Genomic DNA, 21,875 nt, shown 5'->3' on the forward strand with positions numbered 1-21,875 from the left:
GTCCTGAGGTTTGAGGATGGTACGGGGTTGCCACTTTGTGGTTGATGTTGTACTTCTTCATCAAGGATTCAAAGGGTTTGTTGCAGAAATGGCTGCCACCATCACTAATAATAGCTCTTGGGGTTCCAAACCTACAAAAAATCACATCTTTAAGAAAATTCAAAACAACCTTATGATCATTAGTTATTGTAGCAATGGCTTCAACCCATTTGGATACATAATCTACTGCCACTAATATGTATAAGTAACCAAAAGAGGATGGAAATGGTCCCATGAAATCGATTCCCCAAACATCAAAGAGCTCCACCACCAAAATGTTGTTCAATGGCATCTCATTTCTTCGGCTAATGTTCCCCATTTTCTGGCACCTATCACACTTAGAACAAAAATCAAAAGCATCTTTGAATAAAGTAGGCCAAAAGAAACCAGATTGTAAAACCTTTAGAGATGTCTTTTTGGCACCAAAATGTCCTCCACATGCCAATGTATGGCTGAACGTTAGAATGCTTTGTTGCTCACTCTCTGGGACACACCTCCTAATGATTTGGTCAGGGCAATATTTAAACAAATATGGTTCGTCCCAAACGTAGTGCTTTACCATGGCAAGGAACTTCTTTCTTTCCTGAAAAGAAAGGTCATTTCTAATTATACCACAAACAAGATAATTAACAAAATCAGCATACCATGGTTCTTTTTCTTGAATAACAAGGAGTCGTTCATCTGGAAATGATTCATTTAGAGGCAAAGGTTGTCCAACTCCATGGTTTTCATTGAGCCGTGACAAATGGTCAGCCACAACATTATCACTTCCCTTCTTATCTCGAATTTCCAAGTCAAACTCTTGTAGTAAGAGTATCCATCTAATTAAGCGTGGCTTAGCATCCTTTTTTGTCATCAAGTACCTAAGGGCTGCATGATCAGAAAACACAATAACTTTAGATCCAACAAGATATGACCGAAACTTCTCTAAGGCAAAAACAATAGCAAGCAACTCCTTTTCAGTTGTGGAATAGTTAAGTTGAGCATCATTTAGAGTCCGGCTTGCATAGTAGATCACGTGTGGGAGCTTGTTCACCCTTTGCCCTAAAACTGCACCAATAGCATAGTCAGAAGCATCACACATTAATTCAAAAGGTAAAGACCAATCTGGTGCCATAATAATAGGGGCCGAGGTTAATTCATGTTTCAAAGTATTGAATGCATCCATACAAGCTTTATCAAAATGAAATACAACATCTTTAGCTAACAGATTGCATAATGGATGAGTGATCATTGAAAAGTTCTTAATGAAACGACGATAAAAACCCGCATGTCCCAAAAAACTTCTTACTCCCTTCACGGTTGTGGGAGCTGCCATATTGGTGATGATGTCAATTTTGGCTTTGTCCACCTCCATTCCTTGGCTAGAGATTACATGCCCCAACACAATTCCTTGTTTCACCATAAATTGGCACTTTTCCCAATTGAGAACCAAATTTGTTTCCTGACATCTTTGAAGTACTAAAGAGAGATGGTTAAGACATTCATCAAAAGAGGAACCAAACACTGAAAAGTCATCCATAAATACCTCAATGAATCTTTCTACCATGTCAGAAAAGATTGCCAACATGCATCTTTGGAATGTTGTTGGAGCATTGCAAAGTCCAAAAGGCATTCTTCTATATGCAAATGTGCCAAACAGGCAAGTAAAGGTAGTTTTCTCTTGATCCTCCGGAGCAATTGCAATTTGATTGTAACCTGAGTAACCATCAAGAAAACAATAGTGTGAGTAACCTGCCAATCTCTCAAGCATTTGATCTATGAAAGGCATAGGAAAGTAATCTTTTCTAGTGCTAGAATTCAACTTCCTGTAATCGGTGCAAACACGCCAACTAGCCGTGGGCTTTGTGGGCACAAGCTCTTTGTTTTCATTCTTCATCACCGTGATTCCCACCTTCTTAGGTACCACCTGAATAGCACTCACCCATTTGCTATCAGAAATGGGATATATGATCCCTACATCTAACAACTTCAACACTTCATTCCTCACAACTTCCTTCATGTGTGGATTGAGCCTCCTTTGTGGTTCACGGGTTGACTTTGCTCCTTCTTCCAAAAGAATCCTATGCATGCACATGGTAGGGCTTATTCCCTTGATATCTGCAATAGACCAACCAATAACTGATTTGAACTCTTTTAACACCCTAATTAGTTTATCTTCTTCATTTGGGGTGAGGTCAGAAGTTATGATAACTGGAAGTGTTTCAAATTCAGCTAGATATGCATACTTTAGATGTGGTGGAAGTGGTTTAAGTTCAAGTTTTGGTGCCTTAACAGTGGAAGGGGTTAAATGTGACCTCGATGGTTCTAAAGGCTCTAAAAGAGGTAAAATATTCAAAGGATACGGTGCCAATGCTTCCAAGGCAGCTACCTCTTCCATAAGTGCATCTTCTTCATCAAACTCATCTTGAGATTGACTCAAAACAGTTTGTAATGGTTCATTAGATTGTGCCTGCAAGAACTTAGAGAAAACAAGCGAATCAAGCACATCAATGGCATAACAATCAAGAGATGAAGAAGGATGTGAAAGAGACTCAAACACTTTGAATTGAACGGTCTCTCCTAGCACTGTCATAGTGAGGAGTCCATTTTGCACATCAATGATGGTCTTGGCCGTGGCCATAAACGGTCTCCCAAGCAAAATAGGCAACTCTCGGTCATGTATAGGTGCTTCCTCCATGTCCAACACTACAAAATCCGCAGGCAAGATTAGTTTATCAATTTGAACTAGAATATCCTCTACTATACCTCTTGGATATTTCACGGATCTGTCCGCAAGTTGTAATGAGATGGTGGTGGCCTTCAATTCCCCCAAACCTAGTTGAAGGTACACGGAATAAGGCATTAAGTTGATGCTAGCACCCAAGTCAAGCATCGCCTTCTCTACCTTCTTGTCCCCGATGGTGATGATGATAGAAAAACTTCCTGGATCCTTGAGTTTTGGTGGAAGTTTTCTTTGTAACACGGCACTTACATTCTCGGACACCACTACTTTCTCATGTGGTCCATACTTCCTTTTGTAGTTGTTTAACTCTTTGAAGAACTTCCCATAAGCTGACATGTTCCTAATGACATCAAGCAAAGGTAAGTTAACATTCACCTTACTTAGAATATCAAAAATCTCCTTAAATGACTTATCCTGCTTGCTCTTGGCAAGTCTTCCAGGGAATGGTATTGGTGGAGTGTAAGGTTTCTCGGCCTTGTGAAGATTTGGTGCTTCAAACGAAGGAGTAGCATGGCTTGGTTCCTCATTTGGTTTCTCATTTTCTCCTTGAGTAACCCCTGCATTCACATGATCAGATTCATTAGTAACTTCATTGCCAACTCTATTATTGATAACCTTACCACTTTTAAGTGTAGTGATTGCTTTGGCTTGCTCTTGGTTCCTTTGGAGTATCACGGGTTGGCTTGGAAACTTTCCAACCTCTCTTTGGCTCAAGGCATCTGCAATCTGCCCCAATTGTGTCTCCATTTTGGTTAGAGCCGCCGAATGTTGTTGGAGAGTGCTATTGGTGGTTTGTTGGAATTGCAAGGTATTTTGGGCTAACAATTTAACCGTATCCTTAAGTGTAGGTTTTGGTTGGAAGTTTTGGAATTGATTGTTGTTATTCCACGAAAGATTGGGATGATCTCTCCAACTTGGGTTATATGTATTGGAATACACATCATTCCTTGGCCTTTGATTGTAAGAATTCATGAGGTTCACTTGCTCTTGGACATACTCGGGGTAAGCCTCCCTAGATGGACATTGATGAGTAAGGTGGCTTGGTATATTGCAAATGGCACACACTTCACTTGCTTTTGGCACCCTGTTGAGCACGGATTCAAGCTTCTTTTCTAGGTTAGCTACCTGCAAAGAAAGATCATGATTAGAGCTTGTTTCATATACTCCAACTCTCTTACCCCTTACATCTTTGTGTTGAGCATTAGATCCCAACATCTCATAAATGTTATATGACTCTTGAGCATTCTTTTTCTTCAACGCTCCACCTGCTGCATTATCAACAGTTGATTGACATGTTTGGGTTAGTCCATCATAGAAAATTTGCATTTGTAAATGAAGAGGTAACCTATGGTGTGGACATTGCAACAAAAGGCCTTTAAAGTGCTCCCAACACTCATTGAAAGGTTCTCCATCATCTTGTTTGAAGTTGAAGATTTGTCCCCTTAATGTGGCTGTCTTTTGAGTGGAAAAGAACTTTTCCAAAAACTTCTTAGCCACGGCATCCCATGTGGTGAGTGAACCAGGTACTAGAGTCATCAACCAACCCTTGGCCCTATCTTTCAAGGTGTAAGGGAACACTCTCATCCTCAGATTTGCTTCACTTACTCCCTGTAAAGGTAAACCACTCACAACATTGTAAAATTCTTTAATATGAGCTAAAGGATCTTCATTAGGTAAGCCATAAAAAGAAGGAAACATATGGAAATGTGAAGATTTAAGATCATAGTTTCTAGCTTCTGTGGGCAGCAAGATGCATGAAGGTGAATTTGGTATGATTGGTTGAGCAAAATCCTCCAAAGCTCGAAGATCATCTTGGTTGCCCGCCATCTCTTCTTCTCTTTCCCAATTAAAGTGCTCAGATCCTTCACTTGTTGGACTAGACGGTTTCCCTTCCTCTTCTTCGCGGACAATGGAGGAACTTGTTGGCACAAAGCTTTCCAAAGTGTTGCCCTTTAACCGTTCAATTCTTTGGCCTAATTCAGTAAGTCTAATTGACATATACTACCTGAAACAAGATAAAACAAGTTTGAATAAAAATCAGAAATCTACTTAAAATGAAAAGAACAAGGTTTAATATCAAAACAAGCAATTATAAGGGACTGAAATCAGTCCCCGGCAACGGCGCCATTTTGATTGATGTTTTCCTTCTTCGTGCTAGAATATGTTTAGTATAATGGCACAAGTAAGGGTGTCGAATCCACAGGGACTAATTGGACCTTTACAACTACTTGTTTTGCAAGAACTCTATAAGAGAAATAAAACTAATCAACTTAGGCAGATTTGTTGTTGTAACTTGAAAGCACAAGAAAATGAAGTAGACACAAATAAATGAATCAACAATTAATAAAATGAGATAGCACAAATGGAGATGAAGCTAGGGATTCGGTTTCACCATTGCTAAGCCAAGTCCATGCTTGTTAAGTCAGATTATACTCATCCATCTACCTATTTCTTGGGTTTGTTTCACTTAGATATGGTCAACCATATGATGTGTGGATTTGATCAAATGTTCCTAATCATGAACCTAAGTGTGATGTGCAACTTTGGTCCCTAATCAAGAACATGACACGCACAAGAAACTTTCATAAAACCAAAGGAAACACTCGGCAGGTTGTTTGCAAAGCATTCCCTTCATTCATTCACATATCCACCAAGAGTATGCATGATGTGTGCTTTACTCTTGACTAAACAACCTGTGGTTAAATCAAATGGTGATCAAACAATAAAATCAACACACAAAGTCACAATTAAATCAGAGAATGAAACAAGAAATAGATGGATCAACTGAGCATTCTGAAATAACTACATGGCAATCTTGCAAGGCTACATCGAATCCCTAGACAGAGATTAGTTACACTTCATGTTTACAGAATGTTTGATATAAAAATATACAACATGAATGAACATAGAATTAAGGAGAAAGAACCCTTGAAGCAAAACTGATGTCGAAATCCCTTAAGAGTTGCCTTCGGTGTGGTGCTCCAAGTGTGTTGTAAAGGAAGGTGGAGCGGCTAAGGTTGAATGGTTTCTGCGAATGGGAGAGTGGATGGAATGAAGCCGAGAAGAAGTTGTGTAGAAATGGAAGGGGATTTGCGGCAAAGGGGATGTGTTTGTGGTATCTTGTGTATGAAAATGAGATGTGTTTAGGTAATGGGAATGCAAGGGTATTTATAGGAGAAGTGGAGGTGTATATGGCTGTTTGTTTAAGGTGTTTGTGTGGAGGAATGATGGAAAAACAGCTAGGACAACATGTGAAAGCTGGAATTGCATGTGAAGATGCTGGAATTTCAATGTGAAGTGCACGGCATGGGTGTTTTGGTGCATGTGTTGGCTGTTTTGTTTGTTGGTTAAAGCTTGTGTTTGCATGTGAATGTTGTTTGTGTGAAGTGTGTGTGAATGCATGTGGATTAAAGAGTGAATGGTGGCTGAAATAATGATGGAAAACAGCTAGGAGAAGTATGGAATGCATGTGAAATGTAAAGGGAAAAGCTGGAAATGGCTAGGAAGGTCACGGCATAGACTTCTTTGGTGCAGAAATGGGTGTTGTTTGTATGTGAATTGAAGTTAGGGTGAATGATGATGAATGGATGTGGATTAAAGAATGAATGGTAGTGTAATGATGAAGTGTGATGGCTGAAAATGGCAAGGGAAATGCATGTGTTTGCACGGCAAAGAGGGAATGTTGGTGTTTTTGTGTTGGTTTGAATGGTTTAATTAATGGGAGTGCATGTTTGAATGATTAAAGTGCATGTGGGTGAATATGTGGCTGATTTATGAAAGGAATGCATGTGTTGATGAAGTGGAATGACAACTAGGTTATGAGGGGAATGCATGTGATGCATGGCAAGGTTTTAGAATGGGCTTAAAATAGGGTTGTTTTTTATGGAATGGATGGTTCTTTGCATGGCTATAAGGGAGAGAATAAGAGAGAATGGGCTAGGCCCTTTGTTGTATGTCCTAAATTGCATAAATGGCCTTCAATTTCGTCCATCCTTTTGGCTCCATGGATAAGCTATCCAATCCATGCCCAAAAATGCTCTAAATAGCCTCAAAATGCACTTTCTTGCTCCCTAAGCCCTTAGAACCTGAAAACACACAAAAGAAGCATAAAGAACTAAAATAACTAAAGAAACATAACGTAAATGTACGAGAACAAGCCATTTAAGTCGCATGAATATGCTCCTATCACAAGGTGTGCCATCTTCCCGTGGAGTTGGAGCATAAAGCTCTTTGGGCCGTCAAGAAGTTCAACATGCACTTAGATGAAGCGGGCAGTCATAGGAAATTCCAATTGAATGAGCTTGATGAAATACGGCACGAGGCGTACGAGAATGCAAGCATTTACAAGCAAAAGACCAAAGCTTTCCATGACAACATGATCCGTGGGAAATCCTTCTCCATTGGGCAGAAAGTGCTATTGTTCAATTCTCGTTTACGTTTGTTTCCCGGTAAGTTACGTTCCAAGTGGATTGGACCGTTTGTTATTACTAATGTTTTTGTTCATGGTGCAGTCCAAATCCAAAGCTTGAAAATGGGACATGAATTTAAGGTGAATGGGCATCGTTTGAAGCCCTATTATGAGAACTTTATGGAGCACACCGTGGATGACACCCCCTTGGATGCCGTGGGCTCCAATCTGGAGTGATTGGGTTCTTCGTCCGGCTGTACGACGTTAAAGCAAGCGCTACTTGGGAGGCAACCCATGCATTCAACAAAGGAAGACCTAGAAAGCACTCCAATTCCATATTTGCGTTCCTAAACTCTTCTCTTTGTTGCTATTTCGTTTCTGCCATGTTAGGTTGTTTAGTTGTTGTTTTGTTTGTTTGTTTGTTAATTGTGTGAGTCTATGCTTGAAACATTGATGACAATGTTTGATTTATGTGTGGGGGGGTAACTAAAGTGTTTTGATGCAAATTCGTAGGGTTTTATCCACCATAACTTCTAATGTTGTTTCTTGCTGTTTTTAAGTGTTTTTAAACTGTATTAGTGTGTTTTGACTTAAAAAAATCAAAAATCCCATAAAAATTTGAAATTTTTTTTCAAAAAACCCAAAAAGAGTTGTTTTTGTGTCTTAGGGTACCTTCCAACACAATGATGAGGATTCGGTTTGTAATTGCATGACTATTAAAGAGAGTTGTAAACATGGATGATCGAAAAACTTGTTATTGATCTAACTTCCCCCAAGGGGGTAAGAAGGCCATTGAGTCTAAGCCTGTGAAACCTACTGCTCCGAAGGTGACCGCATCCATTGATGAGAGACTTGCGCAGCAGAAGGGCTCAGTGATGCCTCTAGTGTCTGGGTTTGTATCGAAGCGTCCGTCAGGAGCTAAGTCTGGTTTCGCTTCTAATAAGCTCGCCGCTATGAAGAGCAGGAAAATGGATTATGCTGCTAAGGTAGCGCCTAGGCCTGTTCCTCATTCTGTCGTGACTGACTCGTCTGCTGAGAAGGGGAATTTTGCTCGCATAAGCAGTTGTGAGAGATCCATCAAATCTGAGGCTGGTGAGTTTCCCAAGGTTTATGCGCTGCTGAAGGCTGACCTGCTTGAAGATGTCGATGCATGTGCCAAGTTTGTTGATAGTGTTGGGAAAGTTGTCATCCGCTTAAACTCCTTTGCGAAATGTCCTACCTACTCGATGGGGTCTTCCCTGATTTCTACAATGCATAAGACTTTGATAATGGCAACTGAGTCTATGTGCATTGATCAGGATGCTCTCAAGTGTGCTAAGTAGGCCAAAATGGCATTGGTGGCTCAGCTTCGCTCAGTTGTTGACAAAATCGAGAAGCTCAAATCTGAACTTGCTGTTTTGAAAGGGTCTGATGTCTCTTTCCCCACTTCTTTGCAGCTGGAGACCACTCATCAAAAGGTCACCCATTTGAATGCTAGGCTTAGTGCGGCTTAGGTGATGTTGGAAGCTGCAGAGAAGGAAGTCAGTCGTGTTTCTTTGATGGTCAAAGACCTTAAGCATGTCAATTCGGAGCTAGGATCTGCTTGCTTTGCCAAGGATGATGAGCTTATCTTCATGCATGTTGAAGTGTCCTGATGCGATAATTATACGCACAGAAACTAAACCCTATTTGTGACAATTGTAGTAATGATGTAAGTAGGGATCGTTCTAACCGGGGATTAACTAGGGATGCTAAACACTTGACTCAAATAAATAAAACTAACTTTTAAAACACTAAGACAAACTAAAAGACTCAAAACAAGTTCAAAAGACTCCAAATACTTAAAAACATAAAATAAGACAATCAAATGATTAAGACTTAACAAAATAAGGAGGGGGGAGTTTGATTTGACGAAAATTGAAATAACAAAACAAGTTAATAAACTAAGCAAATTGTAAAACGAATAAACGTAAATATGAAAGTGATGAAAATATGGATGATGGAATAGCCAAGGGGTTCTTCTCCACACATGTTACACTTGCATACAAGATTGATTCTCAGTTGGTCTTTTGATAAATTATGAAACTCAATGCTCCAAGTTAATTAGGTCCGCTTAAATTAACTTTCAGATTTCCCTAGATTCATTGGATTGAATGGAATACGCATTACAACCAAATTATTCTTAATCAAAGTCCCTAACTATGGAATACGCATGATAGAGACATTCAACCAAGATCATTAAGTTCAATGAAAATTATAAGTGTTGACGAGGCATTCGTTACTATGGAATACGCATGAAACTTATGCCAAAAATTCGTTTAACGCGATTGTTTATAAGCAACCTCCACTACTTGTGAATATAAGTTCGTAACTAGTAGGTGAAACTCACTTATATTCTAGCGTCATATTCATGCATGAAAATTAAGCGTACACTCTCAATAAACATACATAAATAAGTTATCAATCAAACGGTTAAACGAATTGAATCCACAACTTATGAAATTCCAACGAAAGTAATCAATTCATATTGCAAGTATAAACATAGTTTCGAATCACCCCCTAGCTAAAGGGGGGTTTAGTTCCTCATAACTTTGAAATCAAAGAAACACCTAAACATTCCAACAACTCAAACTTGAATTGTATGAACGTTTAGGCACTCTTCTCTTCCATTACAAACCAAAGAGAATTGAATTTAAACATTGAAATCAAAGAAACACCTAAACATTCCAACAACTCAAACTTGAATTGTATGAACGTTTAGGCACTCTTCTCTTCCTCGTTGTTGTAGCACAAGGTCTAAGGTGAGTTTTGGGGGGGATGAGGAATGGTTGGAATGGTTGGAATGAAGAGAAAATATGCAGAAAATGAAGGGATATGCACGGCAAGAATGGAGGATTTTGTGTTGTGTGTTGTGTTGTGAATGGAATGAATCATTTTTGTGTATGAATGCATGGGTTTTTATAGGGGGAATGGGAGAATATGTGGATGATTGTTTAAGAATGAATGTGGCTGTTATGATTGAGAGTGCATGTGGATGAAATAATGATGGAAAAACAGCTAGGTTGTTGGTGGAAAGGCAAGGGAATACACGGCAAGGTGTTGTTGTTGGTGTGTGAATGCATGTGTTGAATTGGTGGTGCAATGATGAAAGAGTAAGTGCATGTGTGTGTGAATGGTGGTAGCTAGGGTGAATTATGATGAATGCATGTGGAATAAAGATGGAGAAGGTGGTGTAATGATGAAGTGGAATGGCTGAAAATGCAAGGGGGAGTGCAAGGCACGGCAATGGGTGTTTCTTGATGGTTTTGGGGTTGTGATGCATGTGAATGCATGTGGCTAAGGGTTGTTGATTGGGCTAGAGGTTTTGCATGGCTCAAAGGATTGTTTGATTGGGCTAGGCCCTTTGTTTTATGTCCAAAGTGCATACAAGGCTTTCAAATTCGTCCAACACTTTGGCTCCAAGCATATGCTATCCATTCCAAGCCCAATTTTGCTCCAAAATGCATCTTTTTGCTTCCTTAGCCATATGAACCTAAAAACACACGAAAATGGCTTAAACTACTAAAACAACTATGAATTAACAACATAGATGCACGAAAACAAGCTAAGTAAGTCGCCTAAATATGCTCCTATCAAATTCCCCCACACTTAGCTTTTGCTAGTCCTCGAGCAAAACAAAATAATAACAAATAAACAAAACGACACTAAACAAGTAAAACACAACCTAAACCTTCCAACAACCGTCTTAGGGATTTCCAATGCACATGACAAGTTAAAAATCATTATTCTCACAGATTTTAGCCATCTTTACACTTAAGTACATTCTTAATCATAGTCACCACATACTAGTTCACAATTAAGCAATTAAAACACATTTCAAATGTAGTAACATGCTTTAGAGAATTTACTCAATTCCTTACTAGAATGCACTCTATTTTCACACAGATTTTCTGACTACACACCCTACACTAGTTATATGTGAGAGATTGATGTAAACATGAAAGACTAGTATCTCACATATGTTATAACAAAGAAAGCATTTTCTGGATTTACGATAATGACATGAATATGATCTCATGAATGGAAAGCTACTACTTAGAACGAGAACCAGTGATTCCATAAGCTCATACCAAATTCAAACTCCACATATTGAATACATAACATCAAGATAGAAGTTGAGGGTTGTAACGGGGATAAGGGTAGTGGTTTAACAAAGAAAGGTAAAGTAAAACAAAGGTTCTTAAAGCAATAGTGAGCAAAGTATTGAATTAGGCACTTAGAATTTCCTTTAGAATGCAAAAATCAACTTTGAACACCCAAGGGGAAGTCACACAAAACTTAGGGCCATATTCAACTTTTTTTTTTTTTTTTTTTTTTTTTTTTTATTTCATTCTTTGGCCGTGCCCTATTATCTTCCCCCACACTTATTTTCTGCAGTATATTGATCAAAAGGAGTTCATTCTAAGTCATGCTTCACTATCCTTTAAGAACAAGGGGTTAACAAAGAAAATAAGCTTGAAAAGGCTCAAAAGGGGTAATCCTACAATACATGTGAAAAGGGATAGGCTTTTTGGCTTTGGCTTGACTAACAACTTCATCTTATTGTATGTTATGCAATCAATATCATGCTTTGAATGAAACGGATATAAGTTCTAGCATTTAGTTCTATCATGATACAATTGCATTCTAAGTAGCAACCAAGCAAGGAATAATGAGATCATGCAACAACTTTAGAAAACAAAGAATCACAGAAAATAACTCTCCAAAGAAGGTAATGGCTCGAGTCTCACAGGGTCGTAGCGTTTGTTTGAGTTCCTTCCTTCAAGCATGTTACAAAAACGAATTTTTCTTTTATGATTGCATGTGAAGTCATACATTATAACCATAACCAAGCATATACCAAGAGTAAATCAAACTTTCATCTATGTTTATAACTCTTTTTAACAGTCATGCAATTACAAACCAAATCCTTATTATTGTGTTGGAAGGTATCCTAAGACACAAACACACAAAAACGACTCAAAACACTCTTTTTAGGCTTTTCAAAACATGTTTTTTTCAAAATTTTTATGTGATTTTCGGAGTTATTAAATCAAAACATACTAAAACACTCTAAAACAACTTAAAAACATCTTAAAACAGCAAGGAACAACATTTGAAGTAATGGGTGATAAAATCCCACGAATTTGCATTAAATATACTTAGTTACCCCCCCCACACTTAAATCAAACATTGTCCTCAATGTTTTAAGCATAGATTCACACAAAACATAAGTAAACACACAAACAGCATTTATACATACTAAACATGGCATAATGTAACTAACAAAGAGAAGAGTTTAGGGACGCAAATCTGGTTATGGAGTGTAAATTCTATCTTCTCCTTGTTGATTGCATTGAGGCTTGATGTTGGTGATTCCATAGGCTTACTCTTGAACTGGGTTCCTTCCATCGTTGATTTTCCTTTGTGCTACTCTTGAACTGGGCAGCAGGATTCTTTTGATCTCCCCCGAAGGTCTTTGTTCAATCTTTCCAATTCGTATTGAAGAGGGTTGGAAAGATTGATGTTTCATTGTCACCTGTCTTAGCAGTCCCTTCTCTGGCAGTGTATCAATCGTTGAAGATGACTACTCGAGAGCAATACTAGGTAAGCAACCAGGAATAGATTCCAGGTAGTCGGTTGCAGATCGGAAGGCTGACTTCAAGTGCCTCTGATTGCTCTCTTTCACTTTGCCATGCGAGTAATAACAAGGACAAAGGAAAAGACAGGGAAAGAGCATGATATGAGATACTCTTGCTTTTGAACTTGATGATATGAGATACCTTTGCTTTTGAAGAAACGGCGAATGAATCAGCACATGTATTTGTTGTGGCTGTCTCTACATGCTTCGATCACCGTTTCCATCTGCCTCATCTGTACTCCAGGTTTCTGGTATCTTCTTTGGGGGAGAAAAAATTGAGTATTTCAAGAGGCTTCGCTGGGAGTGCGCCCTCAGAGGTGAGGAAGAGTTGGGCATTTTCTTCGTGTCTGCCTTGCCATAAGAGATGAAGGTCGACATATATAGGGATTCCTCAATAGCAAGTGGTGGTACTATTCTTTTACCCTTGTCCACAAACGTCTATTCGATATCTGAACGACGCCTCTTCGATTTCTGAATGGCAAAAGTAGTCACGAGTGCGGCTCTGTTACCACGCGTTTTCTGAAAAGCAGAGAAAGCGTCGCCGAACTTTACGCTTGTCGGCTAAAGATGTGTAGTTGCGATGATGGCCTCCACGTGTTTTCGACTTTGTCAGATATCTTTTGACAAAGTTGAACGCGTTTTCTGAAAAGCCGCGAACGCGTCGCCGAACTTCACGCAGGAAAATCCGGATTTTTGAATTGGTGGTCGTGTCGCCTTGGCTTTTTATAGCGGTATCGATCACCCAACATACACACTCTGAAGATTTCCCATTCTTGAAAATCGACTCCGATCCTTTGAAATTTAACTCCATCCACCCCTTCTCTTTGAACACTTTTGAAAAATGGCAAACTCATCGAACCTTAGCTTAGAATTGAGTCTCAGCAGTGATACGGGCGCGCCGCGTCAACGTAACGTATGGCGCCCTTCTTTCTTATCTTCTAACGGTCCTCTTACAGGTGAAGACTCCGTGATGCAGGACGCCACAACAGCTACAATAGTAGCTAGGAACCTCCACACTCCGAAAGATAGTAGGCTGCTGTCAGGACGGTCCGATGAGTTGGCCGTTCAAGAGTCCCTCGCACTTAGTGTTCAGTGTGCGAGCTCTGTGTCCAACATGGGTCAACGTCTGCTTGCTCGCTCCCGTCAGGTGGAATCATTGATGGCAGAGGTGGAAAGTCTTAAGCAAGAGATCAAACTGCTTAAGTACGAGAATAGAAGTTTGCATGTGCTTGCAAATAACTATTCGTCGGGCATGAAGAGGAAGTTTGATGAGCTGCAAGAATCCAATGGTCGAATGCAAAGTGACCGTCAAAGGCTTGCGGCTTTCTTCCAGAGGCACATTTTTCCTAGCTCATCAAGTGTTCCACCAAGTGTTGAGGCCTCGAATGATCCATTTTCAACGTCTCCCGCTCCGATGCCTCCTGCTCAGATGTCTCCCGCCTCTAGAGTGGTGCCACGTAGTGGGGCTTCAAGCAAACGACCTTTGTGAAAGTTACAGCCTATTATTTGTTCAGTAGTGCCTATCAATAAATTAAACATTTTCTCAATGTTCCAATCATATTCTCACACAATTAACAAACAAACAAACAAAATAACAACTAAACAACCTAACATGGCAGAAACGAAAAAAAAAAACAAAGAGAAGAGTTTTAGGAATCTGGAATTGGAGTGCTTTCTAAGTCTTCCTTTGTTGAATGCATGGGTTGCCTCCCAAGTAGCGCTTTCTTTTACGTCTTGCAGCCGGACGGTACCTCCGTTTAAGCTTGACTAGGTTCCACGGCATGGAGGGGTACCTCCTCCACGACATGCTCCTCAAACGTCTCGTAATAGGGCTTCAATCGATGCCCATTCACTTTGAATTCTTGTTGCGTCCTTGAACTTTTGATTTGTACTGCACCATGAGGGAAAACATTAGTGACAATAAAAGGACCAACCCATTTGGAACGCAACTTACCCGGAAACAACCGAAGGCGAGAATTGAACAACAACACTTTCTGCCCAATAGAGAACGTCTTGGCACGAATCATCTTGTCATGGAATGCCTTCGTTTTCTCCTTGTAAATCCGGGCATTCTCATATGCTTCATTTCGGATTTCATCAAGCTCACACAATTGAAGCTTCCTATGTAAACCTGCGGCATCAAGGTCCATATTGAACGTTTTGACGGCCCAATGTGCACGATGCTCTAATTCGACGGGGAGATGGCATGGCTTCCCATAGATGAGCCGAAAAGGTGACATCCCAATAGGGGTTTTGTAGGCAGTGCGATACGCCCACAATGCATCGTTTAAGCGCAAACTCCAATCCTTCCTTGTAGGCCCCACGGTCTTCTCAAGAATCTGCTTGATTTCCCTATTCGAAACCTCGGCTTGCCCGCTCGTTTGAGGATGATAAGGTGTGGCCACCTTATGCATGACATTGTATTTCTTGAGCAACGCCTCGATGGTTCGATTGCAAAAATGGGAACCTCCATCACTGATTAGCACTCGTGGCATTCCAAACCTTGCAAAAATGTTAGTTTTCACAAAATCTGCAACCACTCGAGAATCATTAGTTCGGGTGGCTTTTGCTTCCACCCATTTCGACACATAGTCCACAGCAAGCAATATATAAAGAAACCCATGTGACGAAGGAAAGGGACCTATAAAATCAATACCCCAAACGTCAAAGATTTCAACACTAAAAATGGGGGTTTGCGGCATTTGTTGTTTAGGACCAATATTGCCCGTTCTTTGGCATCTATCACAAGACATGCAAAATGTTCTAGCATCCCTAAAGATGGTAGGCCAATAGAAACCACATTCTAACACCTTAAGTGCTGTTCTTTTAGTGCCAAAGTGTCCCCCACAAGCATAAGTGTGACAAAAGGTTAGAATAGCATTAAACTTAGAATCGTGCACACACCTACGTATAACTTGGTCAGGGCAATATTTCCATAAATACGGGTCATCCCACACATAAAACCGTGCCTCTTTCTTCAATTTATCACATTGGTGTTTAAGTAATTCACTAGGAACATGTTTAGACACCAAATAATTCACCAAATCAGCATACCACGGTTCACTTACCTTGACGGACATCAGTTGCTCATCTGGGAATGTCTCTATGATAGGCACGACATCCTCCTCATGCACCATACGGCTCAAGTGGTCAGCCACCACGTTCTCACTTCCCTTCTTGTCCCGGATTTCGATATCAAATTCTTGGAGAAGAAGCATCCAACGAATGAGTCGTGGTTTGGCCTCCTTCTTGGTGAACAAATACTTCAATGTTGCATGGTCAGTATAAATAATAACTTTAGTACCAAGCAAATAAGAACGGAATTTATCTAAAGCAAATACAACAGCAAGAAGTTCTTTTTCAGTGGTAGAATAATTCAATTGTGCATCATTTAAAGTCCGAGAGGCATAATAGATAACATGCGGCCTCTTTTCCTTCCTTTGCCCTAAAACAGCTCCTAATGCATAATCGGAAGCATCGCACATAAGCTCAAAAGGAAGGCTCCAATCCGGTGGAATTATGATAGGGGCTGAAGTTAGCATTTCTTTGAGGTGATTGAACGCCTTCTCACACTCTTCGTTGAAGTTAAATGCCACATCTTTCTGGAGGAGACGACAAAGAGGGTTTGAGATCTTGGAGAAGTCCTTGATAAATCGCCTATAAAATCCTGCATGACCAAGAAACGAACGAACCTCTCGAACCGAAGTAGGAGAGGGTAAGTAGCGCACAAGATCTATTTTCGATTTATCCACTTCAATTCCTCTTTCAGAAACAATATGCCCTAGAACTATGCCTTGTCTAACCATAAAGTGACATTTTTCCCAATTAAGCACAAGGTTAGTTTCTACACATCGTTTCAAAATTATTGTGAGATTTTCCAAACAACCATCAAATGAATCACCAAACACACTGAAATCATCCATAAATACTTCAATAATCTTTTCCACAAAATCTGAAAAGATACTTACCATACACCTTTGAAACGTGGCCGGAGCATTGCATAAACCAAAAGGCATGCGACGATAAGCAAAAGTACCAAAGGGGCACGTGAAAGTTGTCTTTTCTTGGTCATCCGGCGCTATGACAATCTGATTATATCCAGAATAACCATCAAGGAAACAATAAAAAGAATGACCGGCTAACCTTTCAAGCATTTGATCAATGAATGGCAAAGGGAAGTGATCCTTCCTTGTGGTGGCGTTGAGCTTCCTATAATCAATGCACACTCGCCAACCTGTTTGGATACGGGTTGGCACAAGCTCATTCTCGGCATTCTTCACCACTGTCACTCCGGACTTCTTTGGAACACATTGCACCGGTGACACCCAACGACTATCAGAGATCGGATAAATCACTCCACAATCAAGAAGTTTGATAATCTCCTTTTTCACAACTTCCATCATTGGAGGGTTGAGACGGCGCTGAGCCTCTCGAGTTGGTTTAGCCCCCTCCTCTAGAAGTATGCGATGCATGCACGTAGTCGGGCTAATTCCCCTAATATCGGCCAAAGTCCACCCAATGGCCGTCTTGTGCTCTTTCAACACTAGGATTAACTTCTCCTCCTCTATGACGGTGAGTGATGAGGAGACAATGACGGGCAATGTCTCGTTGTCTCCCAGATAGACGTACTTTAAATGATCGGGCAACGGTTTAAGCTCAAGTACGGGTGCCTGAATCACTGAGGGTAACAACTTATTAGTGGAAACTGAAATTGAAATTGGGTTAGAAGGCTTACCATGGTGTTGAGGTAGTGACTCAAGGGCAGCCATTATCTCGGCCTCCTCCATACTTCTAGGCATGGCAAAACCAGATTTTTGCCCAATTCCTTGTGAAATTGTTGTTTCAAGTGTATCCCTCTCCAAACAATCGAGAAAATCCTGCGCCAAATCATCAATTATATCAATAAAAAAGCAAGAATGATCGTCCTTAGGAAATTTAATACTTTCAGAAAGATTGAAATCAATGACTTCCCCATCAAATTCCATCGTTAAAGTTCCTTTAAACACATCTATCTTGGTGCGGGCTGTTTTCATGAAGGGCCTCCCTAATAGAATCGGCAATGGGGTGGAATGGGGTGAATCCTCCATGTCAAGCACGTAGAAATCCGCTGGAAAAATCAAGTTACCAACCTGTACCAAAACATCTTCCAAAACACCCTTTGGATATGCATTAGAACGATCGGCTAATTGAATTATCACACCATCATTTTTAAGCTCACCTAAGTTCATAGATGCATAAATAGAGTATGGCATAACATTAATCGAAGCCCCTAAGTCTAACATGCATTGTTCAAACTTAGTATTACCCATAACGCACGGAATTGTAAAACTACCCGGATCTTTGCATTTAGGGGGTAATTTCCTTTGTAACACAGCAGAGACATTTTCACTTACTTGAACCACCTCTTTGTTTGAAATCCTTCTCCTTGTTGTACAAAGTTCTTTTAAAAACTTAGCATACCTCGGGACTTGCTTAATCGCATCAAGGAGCGGGATATTGACTTGAACTTTCCGAAAGGTCTCTAGAATGTCCTTCTCAGCTTCTTCCTTCTTTGATTGCCTAAACCTGCCAGGAAAGGGCACATTTAGTGGAATAGAACTAGAAAAAGTTGAATTGGGACTTACCTTGGTGGTTTGGAACGGTTTAGGAGGATTAGATGAATTCGGCAAGGTTTGGTCATCCTTGGCTGTGGGCTTTGCTCCCCGTGCTTCTTCTTGCAGCAACTTGTCCTCCTCGTCTTGACTTGATTTGGATGTACTTGAGTCCGTTCCAACCTGTTTACCACTTCTCAACATGATGGCCTTAGCGGTTTCAAATCCTCCATTCGGGTTCATAACGGTTGAACTAGGCAATGTGCCTTGTTCTCTAATTTGCCCCATAAACTCGGCAATTTGACCCATTTGCTTCTCCAAATTATCCACCCGTTTGTCTTGGATTTGTCTCTCCTTATTTTGAGTTTGTACTTCCTGCGTTAAAGTAGTAAGTAACTTAATAACTTGATCATTATCCAAAGACATACCTGAGGTTGTTGGGGCAAATTGCACTTGGTTTTGATTGGGGATGAATGGCTTTGTATAAAAGCCCGGTGGTTGCTGCCTAAATCCTCCTTGTTGTTGGGGTTGTTGAGGATCCCGCCATTTGAAATTTGGATGGTCCCTCCACCCCGGATTGTAGGTATTAGAGTATGGATCATGGCGTGGTTGATTTTGGTTCCCAAAACCCACGGCATTGGCAGATTCCCAACCTCCATTCTCTATTAACTGAGGGCACATCTCCGATGGATGCCCTTGCATTGAACACACGCCACACACTTGGTTTTCTTGTGGTTTTGACCGCTTGACAACCTGAGACACGAGAAAAGTAAGATTAGCCAATTGTGACTGAATATCAGAAATTGCACTTACCTCATTCACACTTTGTTGTCGTGGCCCCTCTCTTTGTCCAACACCTTCATATTGTTGAGCGTTGTGTGCTCGGTTGGCAATTAGAGCTTTGGCATCCATTAGAGTCTTGTCCACTAATGCACCACCCGCCGAAGCATCTAGCATTTGACGTTCCATGGGAAGGAGTCCCTCGTAGAAATATTGAATGAGCAGCTCCTCCTTCATTTGGTGCTGTGGACATGAAGCAACAAGTGATTTAAAACGTTCATAATAAGATGGAAACGACTCACCTTGATTTTGTTGAATGCCACTAATTCGTTTCCTCAAGAGAATGATCTTTGCAGTGGGAAAAAATTTCTCTAAGAATGCACGTTTCATACTTTCCCAAGAATTGACAGTTCCAGGAGACAATTCAAACAACCAATCTTTGGCCTTGTCCATAAGTGAGAATGGAAAGGCCTTCATCTTCAAAATACTCCCATCAACGTTGATGGGTGTCATACATGAGCAAACTACCTCAAATTCCTTAAGATGTTTGTTAGGATCTTCCATGGACAACCCATGGAATTTAGGAATATGATGTAATAAACTAGACTTAAGTTCAAATTCTTCTGTCTTACCTTCAGCTGCCGTAGGGTATTGTATGCATAAAGGAGCGGCATTGCCCATACCTGAGGCAGAGAGCTCCTTGATGGTCCGATTGTCCACTGCCATGGTTGGTACTTCTTCTTTAAATTCAGGTTCGGGACTAGGAGGATTAGATGCTTGTGATTTCTTTTTCCTTCTCAAAGTCCTCTCGAAATCACCGTCAAAGTCGGAGATATGCTCACGAACAGGTTGTGAGCTACGGGTCATAAACTAGTACCTACACACAAGAGTAAACAAGATAAGTAATCAACTTAATAGACTTGGCATAAAAAACAAAACACATACACACGGTGCAAAAAAAAATTAAAACAAAACAGAAACTAAACAATTTAAACAAGACTCAAGATAAGGGATTAGCAAATTTGCCAATCCCCGGCAACGGCGCCAAAATTTGATGCGATAATTATACGCACACAAACTAAACCCTATTTGTGACAATTGTAGTAATGATGTAAGTAGGGATCGTTCTAACCGGGGATTAACTAGGGATGCTAAACACTTGACTCAAATAAATAAAACTAACTTTTAAAACACTAAGACAAACTAAAAGACTCAAAACAAGTTCAAAAGACTCCAAATACTTAAAAACATAAAATAAGACAAATCAAATGATTAAGACTTAACAAAATAAGGGGGGGGGGTGTTTGATTTGACGAAAATTGAAATAACAAAACAAGTTAATAAACTAAGCAAATTGTAAAACGAATAAACGTAAATATGAATGTGATGAAAATATGGATGATGGAATAGCCAAGGGGTTCTTCTCCACACATGTTACACTTGCATACAAGATTGATTCTCAGTTGGTCTTTTGATAAATTATGAAACTCAATGCTCCAAGTTAATTAGGTCCGCTTAAATTAACTTTCAGATTTCCCTAGATTCATTGGATTGAATGGAATACGCATTACAACCAAATTATTCTTAATCAAAGTCCCTAACTATGGAATACGCATGATAGAGACATTCAACCAAGATCATTAAGTTCAATGAAAATTATAAGTGTTGACGAGGCATTCGTTACTATGGAATACGCATGAAACTTATGCCAAAAATTCGTTTAACGCGATTGTTTATAAGCAACCTCCACTACTTGTGAATATAAGTTCGTAACTAGTAGGTGAAACTCACTTATATTCTAGCGTCATATTCATGCATGAAAATTAAGCGTACACTCTCAATAAACATACATAAATAAGTTATCAATCAAACGGTTAAACGAATTGAATCCACAACTTATGAAATTCCAACGAAAGTAATCAATTCATATTGCAAGTATAAACATAGTTTCGAATCACCCCCTAGCTAAAGGGGGGTTTAGTTCCTCATAACTTTGAAATCAAAGAAACACCTAAACATTCCAACAACTCAAACTTGAATTGTATGAACGTTTAGGCACTCTTCTCTTCCATTACAAACCAAAGAGAATTGAATTTAAACATTGAAATCAAAGAAACACCTAAACATTCTAACAACTCAAACTTGAATTGTATGAACGTTTAGGCACTCTTCTCTTCCTCGTTGTTGTAGCACAAGGTCTAAGGTGAGTTTTGGGGGGGATGAGGAGTGGTTGGAATGGTTGGAATGAAGAGAAAATATGCAGAAAATGAAGGGATATGCACGGCAAGAATGGAGGATTTTGTGTTGTGTGTTGTGTTGTGAATGGAATGAATCATTTTTGTGTATGAATGCATGGGTTTTTATAGGGGGAATGGGAGAATATGTGGATGATTGTTTAAGAGTGAATGTGGCTGTTATGATTGAGAGTGCATGTGGATGAAATAATGATGGAAAAACAGCTAGGTTGTTGGTGGAAAGGCAAGGGAATACACGGCAAGGTGTTGTTGTTGGTGTGTGAATGCATGTGTTGAATTGGTGGTGCAATGATGAAAGAGTAAGTGCATGTGTGTGTGAATGGTGGTAGCTAGGGTGAATTATGATGAATGCATGTGGAATAAAGATGGAGAAGGTGGTGTAATGATGAAGTGGAATGGCTGAAAATGCAAGGGGGAG

At 40.0% G+C, this 21,875-nt stretch overlaps 1 protein-coding gene and 1 non-coding gene across 2 annotated transcripts; one reads left to right on the forward strand and one right to left on the reverse strand.

Moving 5' to 3' along the window:
• The first annotated feature begins 4,106 nt into the window (after positions 1 to 4,106).
• LOC148694398 (small nucleolar RNA R71) lies at positions 4,107 to 4,217 on the forward strand. Its single transcript, XR_015967098.1, has one exon. It is a non-coding gene; the product is annotated as a small nucleolar RNA R71 (small nucleolar RNA).
• Positions 4,218 to 14,256: 10,039 nt separating this feature from the next.
• On the reverse strand, positions 14,257 to 21,260 carry LOC148694399 (uncharacterized). The gene is made up of 2 exons (XM_088700697.1): positions 17,696 to 21,260; positions 14,257 to 14,351 (listed from the first exon to the last, which is right to left on the reverse strand). Exons 1-2 carry the CDS (start codon positions 20,067 to 20,069, stop codon positions 14,257 to 14,259), a joined length of 2,469 nt encoding a protein of 822 aa, XP_088556823.1. The 5' UTR covers positions 20,070 to 21,260.
• Positions 21,261 to 21,875: the final 615 nt, after the last annotated feature.

This window comes from Pyrus communis, chromosome 9 (assembly GCF_041283825.1).
Source record: "Pyrus communis isolate YQ-2024b chromosome 9, ASM4128382v1, whole genome shotgun sequence".
In the NCBI taxonomy this organism is placed as follows: domain Eukaryota; kingdom Viridiplantae; phylum Streptophyta; class Magnoliopsida; order Rosales; family Rosaceae; genus Pyrus; species Pyrus communis.

Bases quoted from the DNA above. Each gene is read 5' to 3' on its own strand.
- LOC148694399 (XM_088700697.1), bottom strand. From the start codon at position 20,069: ATGACCCGTAGCTCACAACCTGTTCGTGAGCATATCTCCGACTTTGAC. The intron at 14,352-17,695 runs GTTTGGAGAGGG...ATTTATTGATAG, and splicing joins GGCGCAGGATTTTCTCGATT to GCACTACTGAACAAATAATA.